This window comes from Camelina sativa, chromosome 16 (assembly GCF_030686135.1).
Source record: "Camelina sativa cultivar CO46 ecotype springtype chromosome 16, ASM3068613v1".
Classification (NCBI taxonomy): Eukaryota; Viridiplantae; Streptophyta; class Magnoliopsida; order Brassicales; family Brassicaceae; genus Camelina; species Camelina sativa.
In genome coordinates, this window is record NC_141895.1 from 5,448,315 (window position 1) to 5,471,475 (window position 23,161).

The window sequence follows — 23,161 nt, forward strand, 5'->3', positions numbered from 1 at the left end:
GGAGAAAATATACATAAATTATACCATACACAAAAAAAAAAAAAAAAAAAAAAAAAAAAAAAAAAAAAATTTGCATCAGAATTGCTTGATTTTCTATGTTTATTCTCGTGAGATGCTCAATCAAGATTCTATTTTATGTATCAAAGAGACAATATTGCCCAAATTGTTGGCGTTAAAGGTGTCAAGAGTTAATATTCTATCCAAGCTAGATTAGCATCTTAGAAATGTGAACTCATTATGTTTTCACGTACAAACTAATCTCACAGCGTGAGGATTTTTATTAGAGAGAGAACATTGAGGGTTTAGGAAAAAGAAAACAGAACGCAACAAGGAGATTATCAAGCATGTGGCTGATAGGAGAATCCATTAACAGTGAGACCACCATCAATACAAATAGTTTGACCTGTGATATATGAAGCTGCAGGTAGACACAAGAAGACCACTAGTGATGCAACTTCATTCGGCTCTCCAACACGGCCAAGTGGAGTTCTACTCAACAATGCCTCCTTGAAACTGATGTCGTCAAGAAACTTTAAGAAACACAATTGAGAAATTATTAGAAGGATTGACGTTGATACAATATTCAGACAAGAAACAATGTTATAGTTGTTTACAGGTTGAGACAGGGGAGTCGTGATAGCATTTGGCGCAACAACATTGGCTCTTATGCCGTCTTTTGCCCATTCACATGCCAAATTTTTAGCTAGCTGATGCAGAGCTCCTGTAAAAAGATATATAAAACAAACATTTAAGACCCTCGTTTTCGGGACTTGGTATTGCCTCTAGTAGCAACACCAACACGTAGTTACCTTTGGCTAGAGAAAAAATGGATCCGCAAGCCATCGATACAACACCTCCGATAGAGGAAATGAAGACGATACTTCCAAATCCTGAAGCCTTTATCAAAGGATGAGAAAGCTGGCTAAGATGGTAAGCAGATTCCAAGTTTGTTGAGATATGGAATGAGAAGTCTTCTGCCACATTCTCAATCGTTGGCTTGTTGCGAATTCCACCTACATTGTTTACCTATGTTTCACAAAATGAGTCTTCATAAGTTTGCCTCACGAAAATGCTAAACTCGATCAGTTTCTTTAAGATCAAGTTACTTACTAAGATGTTGAGTTTGCCACCGAACAGAGAGGATACAGTTTGCATCAGTTTTTCTCTCTCGGGACGAGATGTCACATCACAGACTGAGCCACTCACTTGAAACCTTTTCTTTTCCCATTCGCTTAAACTTTGATTAAGCTTAACTTCAGATATATCACATACATGGACTCTAGCTCCAAAACCAGCCAACTCCTCTACTATTGCATACCTAAACATTCCATAAACATAAATTTCTTGAAATCTTGATCTTTCATGATATTATATAAGGAAACAGAACAATAGGTGAAATAGGTGTTACAGAGAGAGTATAGAAGCGATATAAACCCGATTCCGCTGGCTCCACCGGTCACAAGAGCAGTCATACTTTGAAGACTCCATCTGTTTTTATCTATCGTGACTACCTATGTCTTATCACTAACCAGAGATTCCACTGATTAATTATATATAGTATGAAGATAGATCACTAAACCTTTAAATATGAGGTGCATGGATATATTAATAAGCATCCATAGGGAACATATATAAAACCTATTAAACATTGGCCAACTTCCATAGTGATATCTGCCAAGTTTAATAGCAATGAACGACAATGCCATAGATGAAGTGGATCATATGAGTGCAAATTAACGAGTATGTTTGTATGTGTGATGGAAATGTTTGTACCAAAAAACATGACTAAAATATCTAAATAAGTGGTTCCAAGCAAAAATGACTATTTATAGTCAAAATGTTCGACCAAACTTAATTACTCATTTGTTGTTTTTATAATAAAATCAGTCACAAATAAATACTGAAACTAGAAGTCATGATTATGGTGAACATAATTCGGTAAAGATTTCACGTGTTTAGGTAACAACACACATCAAATAGGCTTCTTTCTTTCTCTCTTTGGTAAAACTTCTCTTGCAACTTATTTCTCAAGAACGTTGAAATAGTCGTTGTTGAATTGATGGTCTGACGGCTGAGGCTGCTGAATAGCCATTTCTACTTGGTAATGTATATATGAGTTAATGGTCCTGCTTAAAAAATGACATTCTGTTGTCAAATCATTGGCCACAACTTACTCATATGTCTAATTCAATAACTTTACTCACAAAAGACAACGGAAAGTCGGGAACTAGAAGTAAAAAAGGTGAACATTCCGGCAAAATTTGTGTTTATATTAACTACTTGACGTGGATAGAGTCCCTCCTTTTATTGACGTGACAAAAAAATATTATACTTGACGTGGGTAGTCTTCTTCCTTTGTTACAACTTTTACTGCAAACTTCTCTTCCAACTTTTACTTACTTTTAATTTCATTAATATTTGTACCATTTTCATGCTTAATAAAATCTTCAAATTTGATATATAAATATATATGTTTTTTTCTCGATTGGAGCGAAAAGGCAAATATTTCTTTATACTTTTGGTGCAACTAATGATGGATCTTTGACATTTTAAATTTTAATGATATATTTTGTAAAACAGAAAGGAAATAAATTTTTAATTTTTTTTTTTTTCTGAATGAAACTTTTTAAATTTTCACTCACTTTTGGGTATACAGTTTGTGCCATAGAGACGCGCGCCATGTCTCCATTGAGTCATCATTACATAGGGATTGTAAAGCATAGTGTGATGCTACAAGAGTTTGTCTTTGAGAATGAGCTTTGTATATCTAGTTATTTAGGGTCTGAGATGAAGATCGAGTATGAGAGTTATATATTGCTGCAAGTTGTTGGCATTGCAAGTGTAATCAAAGCTTCTATCCAAGAGAGATTATCATCTCCACAATGGAATTATATTGTGATATCATTTAGTTTTTAATTATTAAGAAACTCATAGTTGTGAGTTTTTATTTGAGAGAAAACATTGAGAATTTAAGACAAACAAAACAGAACACCACAATGCCATTCTCAAGCCTGTAGTTGATAGGAGAAACCATTAACAGTGAGACCACCATCAACACAAATGGTCTGGCCTGTGATATAAGAAGCCGCAGGTAGACACAAGAAAGCCACAAGTGATGCGACTTCATTCGGCTCTCCAACACGACCAAGTGGAGTCCTACTCAACAATCCGTACTTGAAACTAATGTCCTCAAGATACTTGAAGGAAAAAAAATTAAGAGATGGTTAGAGGGAACTATGATTTGTTACAATCACAAGAAAATGTAAAAAAGTCGTTATTATTACAGATTGAGACAGAGGAGTATTGATGACATTTGGTGCAACAGCGTTGGCTCGTATGCCGTCTTTTGCCCATTCACATGCCAAATTTTTAGCTAGCTGAATCAAAGCTCCTGTAAACAAATTAACAATACACAGAAAAAAAAAAATACAACACTCGGTGTTAATCAGTAAGTCTTGCAATGAACTTCATCTATGCTTCTAATAGTAACTATATATGTCTCTGGTTACCTTTCGTTAGACCATAAATGGATCCAGCGTCAAAAGATATTATCCCTGCAACCGAGGAAACAAAGACGATGCTTCCATAGCCTGAAGCCTTTAGGAGTGGATGTGAAAGTTGGCAAAAATGGTAAGCAGCTTCCACGTTTGTTGAGATATGGAAAGCGAAATCGTCTTCAGTATATTCTGTTGTTGGCTTTGAGCGGATTCCACCTACATTGTTTACCTGTGCATTTTGAAAATAAAGAGTCTTTTAAGAGTTTTCTCATGCTTAACTTGATTATTATATATCTTTAAGAATAATTTACTTACAAGAATGTTGACTTTGCCATCAAACTGTGAGGAGATGGTTTGCATCAACTTTTCTCTCCCGGGACGAGAGGTTACATCACAGACTGAGCCACTCACTTGAAACCCTTTCTTTTCCCACTCGCTTAAACTTTGATTAAGCTTAGCTTCAGATATGTCACATACATGAACTCTAGCTCCAAAACCAGCCAACTCCTCTACTATGGCATACCTAAACAATACACAAAACTTAAAATTCCTTGAAATCTTTGACCATCTAGGATGTTAAAGTAGAAGCATAACAATAGGTAACAAAGATGATAAAGAGAAAAGAATTACAAACCCGATTCCGCTGGCTCCACCGGTTACAAGAGCAGTCATACCTTGAAGACTCCATCTTTTATCCATTTTCCTTGTATGTTACATGCAAATGATCAGAGAAGTGATACACATTATTATATAGACAATATATGAGATAAGTGCGAATTAATGATTTTGTTTGTATGTGAGGTGGAGACGTTAACCATAGTCCATAATAAAGAACATGACAAAAGTTAATGGTCAAGAGGAAAACTGGACTATTAATAGTCAAAATCTTGACATAAAAGTCCACTTTTGTAGAATCAGTTGTCGTTTATAGAAGTTGTAAACATTGCACGTGTGTTTAGGTAACCAAAATAAGGTAAACGATTCTATCATACCTTCAGTGCTTATCTTCTGGTTTGGTTTCATGATCATCCCACTTTACCAAACATTCAAAAGTTTAACCCATTGTATGATAAAACCACATTTGTCCCTTTCTCTCTTCTACTGAATGAGTTTTTCTTGAATATTTGCTACATTTGGGAAGTTGTAATTATGCTCTTTTGATTTCTAGCCATTATTGGATCTTTAAATCATTATTTGCTTTTTCTCTCCTTCTCGCTTCTATTGAAGTACTATTATCATATTTTTTATTTTTTATTTTTTATTTTGTGTGGTGAAGAGAACCTTTAATATTGCTTAAGTACTGTTGGAATAATTCACGAGACAACATGTCCCTATACTCCACAATAAAATGGATGATTCCCGAGCTTAAAAAATTGTCATATATCTTAGAGATAACTTGCTCGTTAATAATTTTTAGCTCATATATATATCATCATCCTTATGGGCCAGGGCTGGTGGTCACTACGGCGATCTACATGATAACTCGGTTGCCATACTACGAAATGTAATAAAGATTCCCCTCCATTTTTGTCATAATTAATTAAAAAAAAACAGATAGTTCATTAGTGAAATTTAAGGATAATAAATTAATAACAGGTTAAGGGTAACTATTTGTAGATAAGATGAATAGAAAGAGTTTTATCTTTGAGTTCATATTTTGTCACTCATGTAATAATTTGATTTAAAAGGACATTTTTTCTTCAATTTGTCCCATTATGCATTCTACCATACATTATTGAGTATACCTAAACTACCTTTTAAAAAAATTGAAACTAATTTTTAAGCAATTTTAAAATTTTATTTCCCTAAAAACAAATTAATAAATAAAGAAGAGGTTGCCAAAAGGTGTTTTTGATGAAAAAAAGGTGTTTTTGATGAATAAAAATGTGTTTTAACAATGACAAAAAATTATTCTGCAAAATCTAGAATACATATTCTAAAGATATTAGATTATGAATTCTACGTGCTATACATGTTCTAAATATGATTGTTTACAAATTCTACGCATTGTACCTTTTCTGTAATCTTTAGAACAGATTTATCTTCTAAAACTTTTAGAAGTCGGAATTTATATGTGTTCTACAAAAACTAGAATATATATTCTACACATAACTCTATATTCTAAAAATATTAGAATTTGTTTTCTTCACTTTATACATATTCTACAAAAGTCAGAATATGAAATCTACATTTTATCATGTGCCCTGCGGAAATTAGAAGATATATTCTACACTTTATTCTATGTTGTTCATAATTTAAAAAATATATTTTACAAAGTCTAGACTTATGTTAAACAAGGTAACTGAATCCTAAATTTAAGGAAACAAAATATTTACGTAGTCCCGAAATTATGCAAATCATATATATTCTTAAAGATTACGTTCTAACACGTTTAGAAAACGTGTTCTGAAAACATTATTAATCGATTACCTTAGGTTTAAGAGAGATTTTCTTCATTCTTTTCGTCACTTTCCTACGCTTGTAAACCTAAATTTTGTGTTCTTTCATTCAAGAGTTGATTTTGCAAAATGTTGCAAATCTATGTAACATGTGGTATATAGAGATGTATCGGGCAAAATGAATGGAGATTTATTGTTGATGAAGAAAACGTGGGAAACTTCTTACTTTTCAAGCCAATTCAACTCTTGAAGAGCTAAAGTTGATGGTTTTGGAAGACTATGAAATACAGTCACTAAACATGGTTGATGTGGAATGATCGCCAAGTGATTCTCCTCCGGTTGTTATGATGAATGATCGCCAAGTGAAAAATTATGTTGCTTATTGGAGAATGAAGAATAACATACGGTTGTGTGTGACGTTTAAAACCACAGTGAATGATAGAAGCAATAATGATTTGAATAAGGAACCAAGTGATTCAAGTGAGGGAGGCGTTGACAGTCTCCTCCGTGAAAAGCAGCAAAAAATTGTGAGCAAAGCAAAACCGAATGATTGTAACTTCATAACTTCTAAAGACGCTGAAGTTGGTGCTAGATCTATGATGGTTGATTCTATGGTAAAAAAGAGGCAATATTTCAAAAGCAAGGAAGCTTTACAGGCAAGTTTAGAATTTTTTGCCATGAAGTATAACTTCAATTACAGAGTTACTAAATCTAGTACAAGATTATGGTGTATACGCTCTATTGATAATGTTTGCAAATGGCGTGTTCGTGCTGAGTGCTTAGAAGGGTCTACGTGTTGGAAAATCAACAAGTATGTGGGTAGCCATACTTGTGCTCCTTCAAGGAAAACGAAATTTGGTAGAACACCTTCAGCAAGAACAATCGGGAATCTCATCAAACATAATTATGAAGGTGTCAAGGAGGGACCTAAACCCAATGACATCATTAATATTATGCGTACGGAGAATGGATGTGAGGTAACTTATTCCCAAGCTTGGGAATCTCTTGAGTATGCAGTTAACGAAGTAAGAGGAATCCCAGAGAAAAGTTTTACTAAGATACCTAACTACTTGGACATGCTAAAAGAGGTGAATCCTGGTACGCATACAAATTATGATATTGATTGTGATGGTAGATTCAAGTATCTATTCATTTCATTTGGTCAATCAATAAGAGGGTTCTACAAGAAAATTCGGAAGGTAATTGTACTTGACGGAACGTTTTTAAAGAGCAAATACAAAGGAGTTCTACTAGTTGTTACGACCGTAGATGGTAACTCTAATTTGTATCCAATTGCATTTGGGATTGCTGATTCTGAGAATGATGCTTCATGGGAGTGGTTTTTAATGCAGGTTAAGGTTGTTATTGCGGATGACAAAGATTTAGCTTTTGTGTTAGATCGACATATATTTATTGGTAAAATGATTGGAAAAATCTACCCGTTGGCTAATCTTGGCATTTGCATCCACCACTTGATAGGTAATGTGGTAACAAATTATAAAGGAAGAGGTGTGGCTGGACGTGTTGCAAAAGCGTCAAAAGCGTATAGAGTTGCTGAGTTTGATAAACATTTTGAGGAAATTTGCAATATTAGTCCGGCGATTGGAGGTTATCTAGAGGAGGCCGATGTTAAAAAATGGGCTAGATGTCATTTTCCTGGATATAGATATGACATTAACACCAACAACCCTGCTGAATCAATAAATTCAGCTTTGAGATCACCGAGAGAGTATCCAATAATTTCTTTGTTAGATAGCATTAGAGAAATGTTAACCCGCTGGTTTTATGAGCGTAAGGCATTAAGTGCGCAGCAGAACGACCCTTTAACCGTTGAGGTGGAGAAGAAGATTTCTAGAAGAATAGAGAAGGGTGAAAAGTTAAAAGCTTATCCTATTTCTCAATTCATATTACAGATTAAAGGTAAATGCGTAGATTATATTGTTGATTTGGAGAAGAGGACTTGTTCATGTGGAAAGTTCGACATAGGAAAACTTTTTTGTAGACATGCCATAAAAGCAGCTTTTAGTGTTGGGAAAAGTCTGTACCCATATGCTGATGATGTGTTCACTACTGCTTCATGGAGATCATTGTACGAGGAAACCATTAATCTTATAGGTGTTCCTGAAGATGAATGGTGTGTTCGTGAAACTGTTGGTGATGTAAAAATTGTACCACCTGAGACAAGAAAAGGAGCTGGTAGAAGAAGAAAAAGAAGATATGAATCAGTGGAAGACAAGATAAGATCGTCACAAGGAGCGAAGGCCACAATAGATCGACATGTGAAAACACGATCTAATAATAGGTTTGTTCAACAACTGTTACACATCATTTCAAATACATGTTTTAGTTTCTTTAATTTAACATTCATTATTTTTTTAATATTCTCAGGCTGGTCTTGCTAGTAAAATGGAGGATTAAAAGCATGATATCCCAAATCTTTGAGGATTTATAATGTAGTCTTCTTCGTCACTATTTGGAGTTCACGTTATTAGATATCTTATGTTTTTTTATTTTGAATTTCTTATGTTTCAAATACATGTTATTGGCTTTCTTATGTTTTTTTTATTTATTTTGAATTTCTTATGTTTCAAAATAATGGAAATAGATTTGGGGGAAAAATCCCTAAAATCTTTCGATCGAGAGAGAGAGCTGTGGGATTTTTTTTTTTTTTTTTTTTTTTTTTTTTTTTTTTTTGTAGAAATCGGGAGCTGTGGGATTTAATTTTGGAAATATTTTATAGATTCTTAATTTGAATTAAGGGAATTGAATTCTTTTCTCTATAGTATTGCAATAAGAGGTATAATAGAGTATTTCTGTATAATAAAACTCAATATACCAAACTTTGAAAAAAAGGCATAATGGGACAAATTGAAGAAAAAATATCCTTTTAAATCAAATTCTCCTATTTTTATAGGAAAACACTCTCTTTACGATGATTTAAGTTTTAATAGGATTTTATGGAAATTCTTTGAAATCAAATCTTCAAAATGTTTTCATCAGTGGATCTTAGAGTAGATTTTCAAATCACTAATTAATAATAACATTAGATTTTAAATTCAAAAGAAATAACATTAGATTTCATTAAGTTTTTTAAAAATCCATGGGTGAATAACATTGTTTTACTTGGATAAAATATGATACATGAGAATATATATATCGTTGGACGTTCTTCGCGAGACCAACCCAAAAGACAAGACTTGGACGTTCTTCACGAGACCAACCCAAAAGACAAGACTCGGCTCAATTGCTCAAGCCAGTGGCTGATAGGAGAAGCCACTAACTGTAAGACCTCCATCAACACAAATGGTCTGACCAGTAATATATGAAGCAGCAGGAAGACACAGAAAAGCTACAAGTGATGCAACTTCGCTTGGTTCTCCAGCACGACCAAGTGGAGTTCTACTGGACAAACTCTGGTTAAAACCGGTGTCTCCGAGAAACTGATTATTCAAAAAATTGTAAGAAACAAGGATAGGATGTGGATGATGTTATTTGTAAAAGACCAAAAAATGAAGAAAAAAAAAGTAAGAGGGAGTATTTTACGGATTTAATCAGTGCAGTGTTGATAAAATTAGGAGCAACAGCGTTAGCTCTTATGCCGTCTTTTGCCCATTCACAAGCCAAATTTCTTGCTAGCTGATTCAAAGCTCCTGTACATATACACACAAGAAAAAAGATGAACTACTACGACGAGACTTCTTATAGGATTTTCAAAGAAAATTAGAACTAATGTTGATATACAAAACTTTTCTAGACAATTAGAACTAATGGTCAACCAACTAGTCTTGTTTGTGTCAATATTCTCCTTATATATGTTATTGAATATGAATGAAAACCCTATATTTTGATAGTCTGATCATATATAGTTCTGACACGAAAAGTGTCAGAACTACAACGAAACCTATATCTAAACTATTATGAGTTGGAAAATATATAAAATATACATCCCAACTACTATGACTTGTGATATCATAATTTTTGCCTATCATACTAAAACATTAGCTTCTTTTGTTTTTGTCAAATATTAAACGTAATTAAAAGGTCTCTATTTAGTTTTAGAAATTTCATATATACATAGGATATTATATATTTCGTCTAGTAAAATGGACAATCTCTCTATTGATTAGTCAGTTCAGCAAAGAACCCTGGTTACCTTTCGTTAGACCATAAATGGATGCAGCATCAAATGATACAATCCCTGCTATAGAGGAAATAAAGATGATGCTTCCATAGCCTGAAGCCTTTAGCATTGGATGTGAAAGCTGGCTAAGATGATAAGCAGATTCCAAGTTTGTAGAAATATGGATTGAGAAGTCGTCTGCCTCATATTCTATTGTTGGCTTTGTGAGAATTGTACCAACGTTGTTCACCTATATGTTAAACAGATAAAAGTAAGAAAAACCACTTACGATATATGTCTTTTGTTACTGGCCTAAAAGAATATGCATAGTTTCTCAAATTAAGATTAACTTACAAGAATGTTCAGCTTGCCATCGAATACCGTTGTGACAGTTTGCATAAGTGTTTCTCTCTCTTGACGAATGGATGCATCACAGACCGAACCACTCACTTGAAACCCTTTTTTCTCCCATTCACATAAACTTTCATTGAGAAGAGTTTTGGATATGTCACATACATGGATTTTGGCCCCAAAACCGGATAGTTCCTCTACTATTGCATGACTAAAACAATCCACACCAAAACAAAATTTAGCGACAACATCTTACATAAATCTAAAAGAATGGGCAAAAATTATGATTTAGGGAGAGAAGAAAGACGAACCCGATTCCACTGGCTCCACCAGTTACAAGGGCAGTCATACCTTGAAGACTCCATCTTTTATCCATTCTATGTTTGCATGTGACTAGCAAAGAACAGAGATGCTACATAACATATATAGAGTCATAATATATAAAATATTAACGATAAGCCGTGGTTCATTTGATCGTAAATCTTTAAAGATATTTAAATAAATAATTAAATAAATATATATCTATATATATATATATATTATAAACCCGATCAACACATTTTCTAATCTACATCGATCCTACAGATCACTACATGATTTTTTTTGTCGTATTTTCATTGGTGCGGTTCTAAATCATTTTCTGAAATATCTATCATGATATTGCTCCAGTTCAAGCACGTCTAAACTGTGGAAATTTTTTACAACATTTAACGGCAAATATAAATACATTTTGGTAAGATAAGTGACCAAAACTTTTAAAATTATGCACATGCACTACCATATTTTCTAAAATCAGAATATTACATATATGTTATGATTTTACGCAATAAAACGTAGACATTTTTATTTATAATATTCATTTTAGTTTATTTTCAAAAGTATGATTTACAAATTAAATTTAAAATTTATATTTAGATTCGTAATACTTTATTAATTTTTGTTTTCACCGTATCGGTAGATATGACAATGTACGTGTTTAGACAGACATCAGTTCGAAAATACCACAATCTATTGAATATATACGTAAAAATTCTGTAGAAGTTTTTTTTTAAATTCGTATATTTGTCCAAAATAACCTAAAAATACCATTAAAAAACTTCCTAGTGGGTTTAAATATTCCTTTAAAAAAACCGTTACAAAATGAGGTGTTCCTTGATAGTATTTTCTTTGTTCAAATGCATTTCTATTATTACTAATTATTTGGTAGGACCCAAAACCGATAGAGAGGTGCGCATACATGGGAAAATATATGAGCATGTAATCTGTAATCGTGCCTTGATCTTAAATTATTTGTTGCTGGGGGAAAGAATCAAGAAATCACGAGATAAAACACGACAAAGCCGTTCTCGTCGTGAGAGTTTAAGACAAACAAAAAAAACGCGACAAAGACGGAACAACAACAACAAAAAATAAGTATATATAATCATGTTGTATTACAATTAACATGTAAAATCAGAGACATAGACGTAACAACAACAAAATAGAATAAGCATAATCTTGTTTATGTTACAATCATTTAAATTCAGTGACAGAGACGGAACAACAACAATGAAATAAGTGCGCTATAATCATGTTGTGTTGTGTTACAATTAACATTCTTAAATTCAGTGACATAGACGGTAATATATACTCTCTCAAATCTCAATGCTATTAACATTCTCAAGTTATGTTGCTTCGGGTCGTTGATGAGAGTATCCAACTATCCATGTTCCTAACAAAGCACCAATCAACAACTACCAAAGCCGGCCAGTAAACCACGATCAATAAAATGTCAAATAGACCTGAGTTGAAGCATATAGCATTTTGATTTTGAAAGATTAATTGCCGCAAAGTTGTTAGTGCCGCGGGTGTAATTGAATCTTCTATTCATAATGGAATTGTGAATTCATTTATATCTTCATGTAGAAACTCATAGAGAGAAATTTTTTATTAGAGATATAGAGAACGTTGAGTGTTTAAGGAAACTACAAACCAAACACAACAAGCTAGGCCATTTTCAAGCCTGTGGTTTATAGGAGAAACCGTTAACCGTCAGGCCTCCATCAACACAAATAGTTTGACCTGTGATATATGAAGCTGCTGGTAGACACAAGAAGACCACTACTGATGCAACTTCATTCGGCTCTCCAACACGGCCAAGTGGAGTTCTACTCAACAATGCCTTCTTCAAACTGACGTCCTCAAGAAACTTTTATAAACAAAAAATTGAGAAATGATTAGAGGAATAGAGGTTGTTAAAATTCACAACAATGAAAAAAAAAAAAAAAGAGTTTTATATTATTTGTTTATTACAGATTGAGACTGAGCAGTCTTGACAGCATTAGGTGCAACAGCATTAGCTCTTATGCCGTCTTTTGCCCATTCACATGCCAAATTTCTAGCTAGCTGATTCAGGGCTCCTGTAAAATAAATTAACAAAACATTTTTTTTGTTGAAGTAAAAAAAAAAAATACTACTCCTTGTTGATTTTGCAATGAATAGCCTCTAGTAGCAACTTAGCTAGGTTAACTTAAGTTACCTTTTGTAAGACCATAAATGGATCCAATGTCGAATGATATAACCCCTGCAACCGAGGAAAGGAAGATGATGCTTCCATAGCCTGAAGCCTTCAAGAGAGGATGTGAAAGTTGGCAAAAATGGTAAGCACCTTCCAAGTTTGTTGAGATATGGAAAGTCCAATCATCTGCTACATATTCTGTTGTTGGCTTTCCCCGGAGTACGCCCACGTTATTAACCTATGTTGTAAAAAACAAATTCTCTCATATATGAATTTTAGTTATAGAGTATGCGTAGTTGTTTCTATATAATGATCATTTACTTACAAGAATGTTGAGTTTGCCATCGAACAGGGATGAGACGGTTTGCATCAGCTTTTCTCTCTGAGGACGAGAGGTTACATCACAAACTGAACCACTCACTTGAAACCCTTTCTTTTCCCATTCGCTTAAACTTTGATTGAGCAGAGTTTCAGATATATCGCACACATGGATTCTAGCTCCAAAACCAGCTAACTCTTCTACTATGGCATACCTAAACATAACATTCCACAAAACTTTAATTCCTTCAAATAGTGACCATTTAGAAGCAGAACAATGGGGTTAAAGAGGTGATATAGAAAGATAGACAAACCCGATTCCGCTGGCTCCACCGGTCACAAGAGCAGTCATACCTTGAAGACTCCATCGTTTATCCATTTTCCTTGCTTGTTACTAGCAATGATAATAATATATATACAATCAATGTGGATCAGATAAAGTCTTAATTATTGAGTTAGTTTGTATGTGTGGTTCAGAAGTGATGTAGTAGTCAAAAGAGAGCATGGCTAGAATATCTAAGTTAGTGGTCCTCACCAAAAAATGAAATTTTTTAGATATTATTCATTTCGCTTAAGTTATAGTGTGTTGAAAAAGTCTTAATACATCGATAACTTCTAATATGATTTTGACTTCTTCGCAATTAAATCTTTCGTAAAACAGTGAATATGAGAAATAACTTTTTAAGCTTTTGCATTTAGTTTTGGATGACTACAATGATTGTTTGTGCCATACAGACGCCATCTCTCCTCTGAGTCATCATTGCATATTTGCATAGGGATTGTAAAGCATGGTGTGTTGTCACATGATTCTGTATTTGGATGACTGTTGAAGTTGAAGACCATCTTCTCATTTGAGTCCAAGTTTTACTCTGCTTTTGTCTGCTCTGTTACTGCAAAAGGGCTTACTTTTTCTTAATCGGAAACCTATCCTTGCTAGGTTTCTTGTTCATCCTGTTTTACGAATACTCAAATCTTAACCATTGTATAACATTAGGAAAGGGTATAAGAGAGAATGTCGACCTTCTGCGATTTGCATAAGTGTTTCTCTCTTGTGGAAAGAATCCACATAGAATTTTATTGAGCAGAGTTTTTGACAGGTTACAAGGCCAATAGGGAGTTTAGGATATTAAGACAAGAACATAACATGACCATTCTCAAGCCTGCTGCTGATAAGAGAAGCCATTAACAGTGAAACCTCCATCAGCACAAATGGTTTGGCCAGTTATATAAGAAGCTGCAGGAAGACACCAAGAACACCACTAGTGATGCAACTTCATTCGGCTCTCCTTAGCGACCAAGTGGAATTCTACTCAACAATGCATCCTTGACACTGACGTCCTCAAGATACTTAAAGAATACACAATGCAGAAAATATTAGAGGAACTCAGGTTGTTGTTATATTCACACAAAAACATGTAAAAAGTTGTCTTTGATTTATTACAGATTGACACATAGGAGTTGTGATAGCATTTGGCGCAACAGCATTGGCTCTTATGCCGTCTTTTGCCCATTCACATGCCAAATTTTTAGCTAGCTGATTCAAAGCTCCTATAAAAATACAACAACAACAAAAAACAACCCTTCTTGGTTAGTCAGTCTTGCAATGAACTGCCTCTAGTACAAACCATGCATGGTTACCTTTAGTTAGACTATAAATGGATGCACCATCAAGTGATACAATCCCTGCAACAGATGAAACAAAGACGATGCTTCCATTGCCTGAAGCCTTTAAGAGAGGATGTGAAAGCTGACTAAAATGGAAAGCAGCTTCCAAATTTATTGACATGTGGAAAGAGAAATCTTCTTCAACATATTCTGTTGTTAGCTTCCCACGAAGTACACCAACATTATTAACCTATAACATATATGCTTAGGCGTTTGCATTAGATTTCTATTAAGGAGTACTACTATACTATAAGTTAATTTCACTTACTAAAATGTTGAGTTTGCCGTGGAACAGCGAGGAGATGGTTTGCATCAGCTTTTCTCTCTCGGGACGAGAGCTTACATCACAAACTGATCCACTCACTTGAAACCCTTTCTTTTCCCATTCGCTTAAACTTTGAGTAAGCAGAGTTTCAGATATGTCACATACATGGATTCTAGCTCCAAAACTAGCTAACTCATCCACTATGGCATACCTAAACACTCTTGACCTATCAGGAAGCTAAACAGCAAACAGAACAATAGATTGAAAAGTTGATGTAGAGATAAAATAGAGAAGAAAGACGAACCCAATTCCGCTGGCTCCACCGGTGACAAGAGCAGTCATACTTTGAAGACTCCATCTTTTATCCATCTTTCTTGTATCTTACTTGAATTGAAGCGACCATGCCACAGATTTGATCTGTTTATAATGAATATGGATCAGATAAGTGTGTAGTGGCGGCTAAATTAAAATATCTAAGCTAGTGGTCCAAAAAGATAACTAAAACTACAAGTCAGACTCGTGCACCAATTACGGTAAACGTCTCCACGTCTTTATATAAAATAACTAAAGAAAAATTACTAATATGTACTCTAAAAATTGGTTTATTTTTCATATGTATCCACAGATTTGATATGTTTATAATGAATGTGGATCAGATAAGTGTGTAGTGGCGGCTAAATTAAAATATCTAAGCTAGTGGTCCAAAAGGATAACTAAAACTACAAGTCAGACTCGTGCACCAATTACGGTAAACGTCTCCACGTCTTTATATAAAATTAGATAATTAAGAAAAGATGTTCACAGGGGCCAGAAAGACTCGGTCATAGGAACTTAGAGATAGGTGCTGGTGCTGAAGTTGCGAATGAAGCTGGACCAAGAAGATAGGTCACAAGTGGCCTTACTCTCTTTGTTTCGGAATGAGGATGGGAATCTTGTATGTCGATTTAGCAAACCAATGCCTTAAGCCACAGTCCGCACATCGTGCGGGTTTAAAAATTATCGAAAAAAATAAATCCTAAATCTTAAACAATTTTTTAAAAATAGATAAAGAAATTTTATTTATTTTTCAAATTTAAAACGACTTCTCAATTACTCGATCAACCAGCTCTTGTTTCATTACCGAAATCATCAACATTATTCAGAAAAGACAACTCTAAATATTGACCAAAAACATCAACCACCGACTTATCTTCCAAACTTATAATGTTACTAACTGTAGAATCACTTTTAGAACCTCCATCAGTGTCTCCATCCTCGATTAAATTAGCGGGCTTATCTATCTTAACATTTTTGTGCTATCCTCTCTTATCTTTGTATCCAAACAAGTCTCAACAAAATTCTCTACAATCCTTACAACCAAACACAATCATTTCCTTATTTGATAATATTAATTTCCTAAAAACTATTTACCTAATTTAAATCAATATTAAAATATAATTCTCCTTGCACTTTTATTTAATCTTATATTTAATTATTTTAATTACTATTTAATACATAAAGTTAATAAAATTTTAGATTTTTTCAGCATATGATGTGATTTGAATTTTTATAAACGGATATATATATTTTAAAATTTTTCTTAGGATATTTATAACCAAACAAGTATATCCACATATAGAGGTCGAAATACATTTTTAAAGTACAATAGGGTGTCATCACTTTTTGGCTTTTTGCCAACTTTGGTCAGATTTTAACTAAAATTATAACCGATTCAATTATCTGGATCCTCCTTAAGATTACCGAATATTTTGGGTCGGTTTTTAATCCATAGCATACTTATTTACATCCAAGTAATGCCAATTAATGTCCTTTGTATTTTAGGAAAGATCTAATTTACATACCGAATTTTTAGGGCTGAGTTTGACAAAAAGAATTAATAACACAAATTCTGCAATAACATCCCTATAATATAGCAACTAATTCAAGATGAATACATCTTAGGAAATATTTAATTTGCGTTTAATAAACGATTACATATTTGCTAAATTCTTATTAGCTTTAAATGTACACTATTAATCCAATAATATCAATTGAGAATCAAAATAAGAATATGTCATATCATTCATTCCTAAATCATAACTAACCAAATCATAAAATTTATATTCTCAACTAGCGAATAAAGAGTTTATACAAAACCTATCTACAACCGTTAACAATATATATATAGCTGCAATTCACTATCGACTACAAGCACCACTAAACTATTGCAGTATCATATCAACAAAATAATAGACCCCTCGTGTACCACGGGGTAAAACCTAGTATATTTCGATTTCATTTCATTGCATCTGATAACTTCCATTAAAAAAACCGCGTGAATCAAAGACCCACACAATAAATCGACAAAATTATATCAGAAAAAAAAATCAAAGATCAAAAGCTTTCGATATAAACATGTAATGTTATGTAGATATAATGTTATTTTATTAATTTGTTGTCCTATTATGTTTCAAAATAATAATTTTTTACATAAATTATGTTATTCTTTTTAAATTTGTTATTCACTGTTTATTTATTAATAATAATATACAAGCTTTGTGAATTACTTTTTATACATGTCAAAATCTTATTGAAATAACACGTATAATATAAGTAACATATAATGGAAAATAGATTAGTTTTGTTCATTTTCTTTTTTGATTTAATTTTTTTTAGATATAAACATGCAAATTTTACTTAGATTTAATGTTCTTTTCTAAATTAGCTGTTTTAAAAAAATAAATTTTGACACGTGTTAACATCTCATCAGTGTACTGACACATGTCATGATCATGTTAAAGGCTAATTTGAAAACCCTACTTTATAGAGTAAGATTTTTTATATAATAAAAAAATTAGTTCAAACTTAAAAGCTTTTTTCCTAAGACTGCCACTCGGTTCTTCATGATCTTGGTTTTTTTCGCATGTGCCTTCACAAATCTTGTTGCAGTGCTCAGTGTTCGAAATTGGCTAACCATAGAGACATAAAATTTATTTATTTATCTTTTTGTGCAAACAAAGACATAAAATTTAATATGTTATGATAGATAGTATCATTATACAACCAAATATGAATGGCAAGTAGTATATTTATTTTACCATGTAGTGGTTGAGAATATTTGTAACAGTGAAACTTTGATATGGATGACACATAGTATAATTATCTTAATTGTTTTTTTAAATATAGTTAGATTGCAATTATCTTACGCTTTGTTTTACTAAACTTTGAAACTGTGATTTTTTATCGTTAAACTTGACACTTGTCCTGATCTGATGAGTTACTAACTTTGATATTTAATCGTGAAAATTGACATGTGTCATGATCTGGTGAGTTACTAACTTTGAGAACCAAGGTTTATATAATAAGATAACTAAAGAAAGAATTACCAAGATGTACTCTAAAAATTGGTTTATTTTTCATATGTATAATTTTTTTTGAAATTTGCTCAGATATTTATTGTCGAGGGTATAATTACAATTTACCACTTAGGTTAATTTTTTATTTTTTTGTTCTGAAAATATTAAAAAAATACACAACAGCAAATGATTCCACGTCATTATTAACAGTGAACATCTGATTTAAATTATTCCACGGCTGAGTTATAATATTTAAGGAAAAACGAAAGGATTCATAGATTGATATGACGGCTGAGTTATAATGCTTGGTGGATGACTTATGACAATAAATAATCTGAAAGTGAATGTCTGATTTATATTACTTCACGGCTTAAGTTATAATACGTAAGGGAAACCGAAAGGTCTCATAGATTCATATGACGGCTGATTTATAATGCTTCGTGGCTGACTTATTAGTCGTTTCATCCTTCCTCGCGTTCAATCCGTAACCATCGAGAACAAGCTTCACAAACTTGTCGTGTGTTGTTTCCGCATCTATCTGCACAACTCTACACCCTTTATCATCGATGTTAAATACATATTTATGTTTCTTTACCCAATTACCAGAAACAACAATTAGCGGAACTGGATCCATGAAAGAAAATGAAGAAGAATGAGGAAAATTAAGAAGTGAAGAACAAGGTAAAGAACTTCACTTTTGAACCAGGTGAAGAAGTTGGAAGTCGAAAAAACGAGGTTTCGTATTTCCGGAGAAGATGATGACATGGAATGATGACATGGATGATGCGTCCGAAGTGGCAAGTCAGCCACCAAACAAACATGTAAATCAGCCTAATTAAATCAGCCATAAAACAAGATTATAACTCAACCGCAACATGAATACTATTACAGTAATTAAAAAACAAAAAAATGGCTGCCAAGTTCAGCTGCTTAATCAACCGAAACTTTATAACTTAGCCGTATTGTTTAATAAGTCAACCGTAACTGAATGATATTCTAGTCATTAATCTTTTGCTACTAAGTCAGTCGTAAAACGACCGAGTTGTCCGATAAGTCAGCTTATCACGGCAGAGTTATAGTGTTTAACCATAACTCAGCCTTAACGACATCTCATAAGTCAGTCGTTGTTCATAACTCAGCCAGCCAGAAAAAATTAATTCAGCCATGTCGTAGTGATAACTCAGCCAAAATTTTGACAACTCAACCATCGGGTAAAAACTCAGCCGTAAGGACGGCTCAGCCAGATTTCATTAAGTCAGTTGTAACGCTTAGCTGAGTTATGCTCTAAGTCAGCCGTTCGCTCTTACTGAAATTTTTTTCCATAAATCAGCCCCAACATACCATAAGTCAGCCGTCATTGTCTCTGTAAAAGCGTTACGGCTGAGTTATTTAATACACATCAGCGATTTCTGACGTAGCGTCTGACGTGGCAATGACATTTTTGTAATTACGTTTTTCCGGTAACATAAAACAAGGGAACGCTATGTATTTTTAAAATACCTGAAATATCCTAGTAATAATAAAAAGATTTGTTGATTCTGGTAATATTACCTAGTTTGGAGTACATCTGAGTAATCTCCCATAACTAAAATGGAACTGTTACCTTCACACTTTTGATGTGGCAAATGATGGATATGTTTAGTTGTCATGGTTTACTCTTTGGTATAGATTAGTCACTCAAAAGCTAGGTTGCATGGAAAGGGAAACGGATACGCGGAAGCGAAACGTTTTGGAAACGAGAAACGACTTTTTCTAAAATTAGCAAATGGAAACGTTTTGGAAACGTATGGATATATACATGTGTATACATATATATATATATATATATATATATATATATATATATATATATATATATTTATATCTATAAATATATAATAAAACACTAAACATAAAAATCATATCAAAAAGCTTCAAACAACAAAGCTTCAAAATATAAATTTTCAAAATATAAATTTTAAATAGTTTTATTAAAACACTAATAATATTATATATTTATATCTATAATAAAGTTTTATATTTCTAAATTATTTAATTATTAAGTTTTAAACTAAAAAAAAGGTTTCTGTCGTGTTTCCAAAATGGAAATAGAGTTTCCATCGTGTTTCCAACCAGAAATTTCTAGGAATCATGTTTTTGTGTCTTGTTTCCGAGTTTCCTTGAGTTTCCGTTTCCAAACCTTTCGGAAACGGAAAACGGAGCTCAAAAAGATTTCCCATGCAACATAGCTCAAAAGTCAAAAGAATTAACTGCTTAACATAGTGTCTTTTTGTTTGTAAAAATTGTGCTGTCTAAAGTAAACTCTCTACATGGGACAGAAACTCATCATAAGCTCTCATAGCTTGAGAGTTTTTATTAGAGAGAACAGAAAACGTGAAAAGCTCAATATATATATGTATATATTTTTATTGAAAATAATGTAAATTAGATTCAAAAAAAAAAAAAAGTTTTTACATTGTATGCAACGTTTGTTTGAAGAGTTAAATTTACACTTTAAAGATTGAAACTAGAAAAGTTCATTATAAAGCTTGTGGCTGATAAGAGAAGCCATTAACAGTGAACCCTCCATCAACACAAATGGTTTGACCAGTAATATAAGAAGCTGCAGGAAGGCACAAGAAGACCACAAGTGATCCAACTTCGTTCGGCTCTCCAGCACGGCCAAGTGGAGTTCTATTGAACAATCCTTCCTTGAAACTTACGTCCTCAAGATACTTTAAGAATACACAATTGAGAAATTATTAGAGGAATTGAGGTTGTTACATTCACACCAAGTATATTTAGAAGTCGTCTTTTGTTTTATTACAGATTGAGACATAGGAGTATTGACGATATTAGGAGCAACAGCGTTGGCTCTGATGCCGTCTTTTGCCCATTCACATGCCAAATTTTTAGCTAGCTGAATCAAAGCACCTACAAAAGAAATGAAGAACAAGAAATAAAAACCAGTCTTGGTTTGCTAGTCTTGCAATAAACTGCCTCTAGTACAAACCGTCTTGGTTACCTTTCGTTAGACTATAAATGGATCCACATGAAACTGATACAATCCCCGTAGTCGAGGAAATAAAGACGATGCTTCCATTTCCGGAAGCCTTTAAGAGAGGATGTGAAAGCTGGCTAAAATGGAAAGCAGCTTCCAAATTTATTGATATGTGGAAAGATAAATCTTCTTCCACATAATCTGTTGTTGGCTTCCCACGAATTACACCCACGTTATTTACACATATATTATGAACATATATGCTTAAGCGTTTGCATTACAATTCTGTTAAGGAGTACTCATTGAAGAACTAGGCTTAGGTGTTTATGTATATCAAGATCGTTTACTTACTAGAATGTTGAGTTTGCAATCGAACAGTGAGGAGACGGTTTGCATAAGATTTCTCTCTCGGGACGAGAGGTTACATCACAGACCGAGCCACTCACTTGAAACCCTTTCTTTTTCCATTCGCTTAAACTTTGATTAAGCAGAGTTTTGGATATGTCGCATACATGGATTCTAGCTCCAAAACAAGCTAACTCCTCTACTATGGCATACCTAAACACGCTTGACCCATCAGGATGGGTACATAGGAAAGATATGATGTATATAGAAAATATAAGAAAGACTAACCCAATTCCGCTGGCTCCACCGGTCACAAGAGCATTCATACTTTCAAGACTCCATCTTTTATCCATATTTCTTGTATCTTACTTGAATTAAAGTGACCAGAAATGCCACAGATTTTATGTATATATACTAATACAATGATAAATGTGGATCAAATAAGTGTGTGGTGGAAATGTTATGTAGCCATAAGAGAGTTAGAGAGAACATGACTAAAAAATCTAAGTTAGTGGTCCCTTGCAAAAATGACTTTTCAAAAATCTTTCAACCAATACTTAACTTCATTTTTTCTTTTCAATATCTTCACTCATAAAAGACAACTGAAACTATAAGTCAGACTCGTACGTGAACCAAATACAGTAAACGTTTATTTCCACGTTTATATTTAAAATAACAAGAAGGCAACTGTTAATTTCACACTTTGGATATATATGAAAAATGATGGATATTTAGTTGAAACCCTTTCTTTTCCCATTCGCTTAAACTTTGATTGAGCTTAGTTTCAGATATGTCACATACATGGATTCTAGCTCCAAAACCAGCTAACTCCTCCACTATGGCATACCTAAACAATACGCAAACTTATATTCCTTGAAATCTTGACCATTTAGGATGTTATAATAGAAGCATATAACAGAGGGTACTAGAGATGATAAAGAGAAGAGAAAGACAATCCCGATTCCGCTAGCTGCACCGGTTACAAGAGCTGTCTTACCTTGAAGACTCCATCTTTTATCCATTTTTCTTGTATGTTACTAGAAGTGACCAAAATGCCACAAAGTATAAGTATACTATGAATGTGGATCAGATAAGTGTCAATTATAAAGTATGGGTCCGAATAGTAACCGTAGATTTAGTAGTGCGGAACAAAAAATTTGATAGTGTGGTACGGTTCAAGCAAAATTGGCTTTTTATATAGTCAACATCTTCAATAGAGACACCATCTGTCGGTCTGTCCATTGAGTCATCATTTTGCATAGGGATTGTAAAGCATAATACTGTTATATTACCTGATCATGTCTTTAGGCTTAGATCGAGTAAGTTGATGACTGTCGAAGCCCAACTTTCTTATCTGAGTCTTAAGTTGTGCTCTTCTTTTACTCTATA

General features: G+C 33.3%; 7 protein-coding genes across 15 annotated transcripts; 1 reads left to right on the top strand and 6 right to left on the bottom strand.

Annotated features, from left to right (window-relative positions):
- Nucleotides 1–218: 218 nt before the first annotated feature.
- LOC104749948 (tropinone reductase homolog At2g29340-like) lies at nt 219–1,896 on the bottom strand. Of its 2 annotated transcripts, none has more exons than XM_010471662.3 (5): nt 1,409–1,896; nt 1,111–1,318; nt 810–1,026; nt 615–721; nt 219–530 (listed from the first exon to the last, which is right to left on the bottom strand). In XM_010471662.3, exons 1-5 carry the CDS (start codon nt 1,486–1,488, stop codon nt 339–341), a joined length of 804 nt encoding a protein of 267 aa, XP_010469964.2. In that variant the 5' UTR covers nt 1,489–1,896; the 3' UTR covers nt 219–338. The 2 variants fall into 2 exon arrangements, with proteins under 2 accessions (XP_010469964.2, XP_010469965.2); XM_010471663.3 differs by having other exon boundaries at nt 1,435–1,657.
- A 1,013-nt stretch (nt 1,897–2,909) lies between these two features.
- LOC104749949 (tropinone reductase homolog At2g29340) lies at nt 2,910–4,391 on the bottom strand. Of its 2 annotated transcripts, none has more exons than XM_010471664.3 (5): nt 4,132–4,391; nt 3,813–4,020; nt 3,510–3,726; nt 3,285–3,391; nt 2,910–3,197 (listed from the first exon to the last, which is right to left on the bottom strand). In XM_010471664.3, exons 1-5 carry the CDS (start codon nt 4,194–4,196, stop codon nt 3,006–3,008), a joined length of 789 nt encoding a protein of 262 aa, XP_010469966.2. In that variant the 5' UTR covers nt 4,197–4,391; the 3' UTR covers nt 2,910–3,005. The 2 variants fall into 2 exon arrangements, with proteins under 2 accessions (XP_010469966.2, XP_087349076.1); XM_087492950.1 differs by having other exon boundaries at nt 3,813–4,063; nt 4,101–4,253.
- A 1,852-nt stretch (nt 4,392–6,243) lies between these two features.
- LOC104753423 (uncharacterized) lies at nt 6,244–8,314 on the top strand. Its single transcript, XM_010475679.2, has 2 exons — nt 6,244–8,175; nt 8,285–8,314. The coding sequence occupies exons 1-2, from the start codon at nt 6,244–6,246 to the stop codon at nt 8,312–8,314; spliced, it is 1,962 nt and encodes a 653-aa protein (XP_010473981.2).
- A 630-nt stretch (nt 8,315–8,944) lies between these two features.
- Nucleotides 8,945–10,849, bottom strand: LOC109125023 (tropinone reductase homolog At2g29330-like). Of its 2 annotated transcripts, none has more exons than XM_019238214.2 (5): nt 10,679–10,849; nt 10,371–10,578; nt 10,050–10,266; nt 9,440–9,546; nt 8,945–9,336 (listed from the first exon to the last, which is right to left on the bottom strand). In XM_019238214.2, the coding sequence occupies exons 1-5, from the start codon at nt 10,741–10,743 to the stop codon at nt 9,145–9,147; spliced, it is 789 nt and encodes a 262-aa protein (XP_019093759.2). In that variant the 5' UTR covers nt 10,744–10,849; the 3' UTR covers nt 8,945–9,144. The 2 variants fall into 2 exon arrangements, with proteins under 2 accessions (XP_019093759.2, XP_019093760.2); XM_019238215.2 differs by having other exon boundaries at nt 10,371–10,579; nt 10,675–10,732.
- Nucleotides 10,850–12,263: 1,414 nt separating this feature from the next.
- On the bottom strand, nt 12,264–13,755 carry LOC104749950 (tropinone reductase homolog At2g29320). Of its 3 annotated transcripts, XM_019238212.2 has the most exons (6): nt 13,497–13,660; nt 13,190–13,397; nt 13,015–13,102; nt 12,886–12,930; nt 12,660–12,766; nt 12,264–12,555 (listed from the first exon to the last, which is right to left on the bottom strand). In XM_019238212.2, the coding sequence occupies exons 1-6, from the start codon at nt 13,559–13,561 to the stop codon at nt 12,364–12,366; spliced, it is 705 nt and encodes a 234-aa protein (XP_019093757.2). In that variant the 5' UTR covers nt 13,562–13,660; the 3' UTR covers nt 12,264–12,363. The 3 variants fall into 3 exon arrangements, with proteins under 3 accessions (XP_019093757.2, XP_019093756.2, XP_087349077.1); XM_019238211.2 differs by having other exon boundaries at nt 12,886–13,102; nt 13,497–13,755; XM_087492951.1 differs by having other exon boundaries at nt 12,886–13,102; nt 13,190–13,419; nt 13,454–13,639.
- Nucleotides 13,756–14,211: 456 nt separating this feature from the next.
- On the bottom strand, nt 14,212–15,722 carry LOC104749951 (tropinone reductase homolog At2g29310). Of its 2 annotated transcripts, XM_087492952.1 has the most exons (6): nt 15,612–15,722; nt 15,417–15,529; nt 15,116–15,323; nt 14,821–15,037; nt 14,624–14,730; nt 14,212–14,529 (listed from the first exon to the last, which is right to left on the bottom strand). In XM_087492952.1, the coding sequence occupies exons 2-6, from the start codon at nt 15,479–15,481 to the stop codon at nt 14,470–14,472; spliced, it is 657 nt and encodes a 218-aa protein (XP_087349078.1). In that variant the 5' UTR covers nt 15,482–15,529; nt 15,612–15,722; the 3' UTR covers nt 14,212–14,469. The 2 variants fall into 2 exon arrangements, with proteins under 2 accessions (XP_087349078.1, XP_019093761.1); XM_019238216.2 differs by lacking the exon at nt 15,612–15,722 and having other exon boundaries at nt 15,417–15,569.
- A 5,127-nt stretch (nt 15,723–20,849) lies between these two features.
- On the bottom strand, nt 20,850–22,220 carry LOC104749953 (tropinone reductase homolog At2g29310-like). Of its 3 annotated transcripts, none has more exons than XM_087492955.1 (5): nt 22,061–22,220; nt 21,779–21,985; nt 21,452–21,638; nt 21,254–21,360; nt 20,850–21,161 (listed from the first exon to the last, which is right to left on the bottom strand). In XM_087492955.1, the coding sequence occupies exons 2-5, from the start codon at nt 21,821–21,823 to the stop codon at nt 20,967–20,969; spliced, it is 534 nt and encodes a 177-aa protein (XP_087349081.1). In that variant the 5' UTR covers nt 21,824–21,985; nt 22,061–22,220; the 3' UTR covers nt 20,850–20,966. The 3 variants fall into 3 exon arrangements, with proteins under 3 accessions (XP_087349081.1, XP_087349080.1, XP_087349082.1); XM_087492954.1 differs by having other exon boundaries at nt 21,452–21,564; nt 22,061–22,208; XM_087492956.1 differs by having other exon boundaries at nt 21,779–21,974; nt 22,061–22,192.
- Nucleotides 22,221–23,161: the final 941 nt, after the last annotated feature.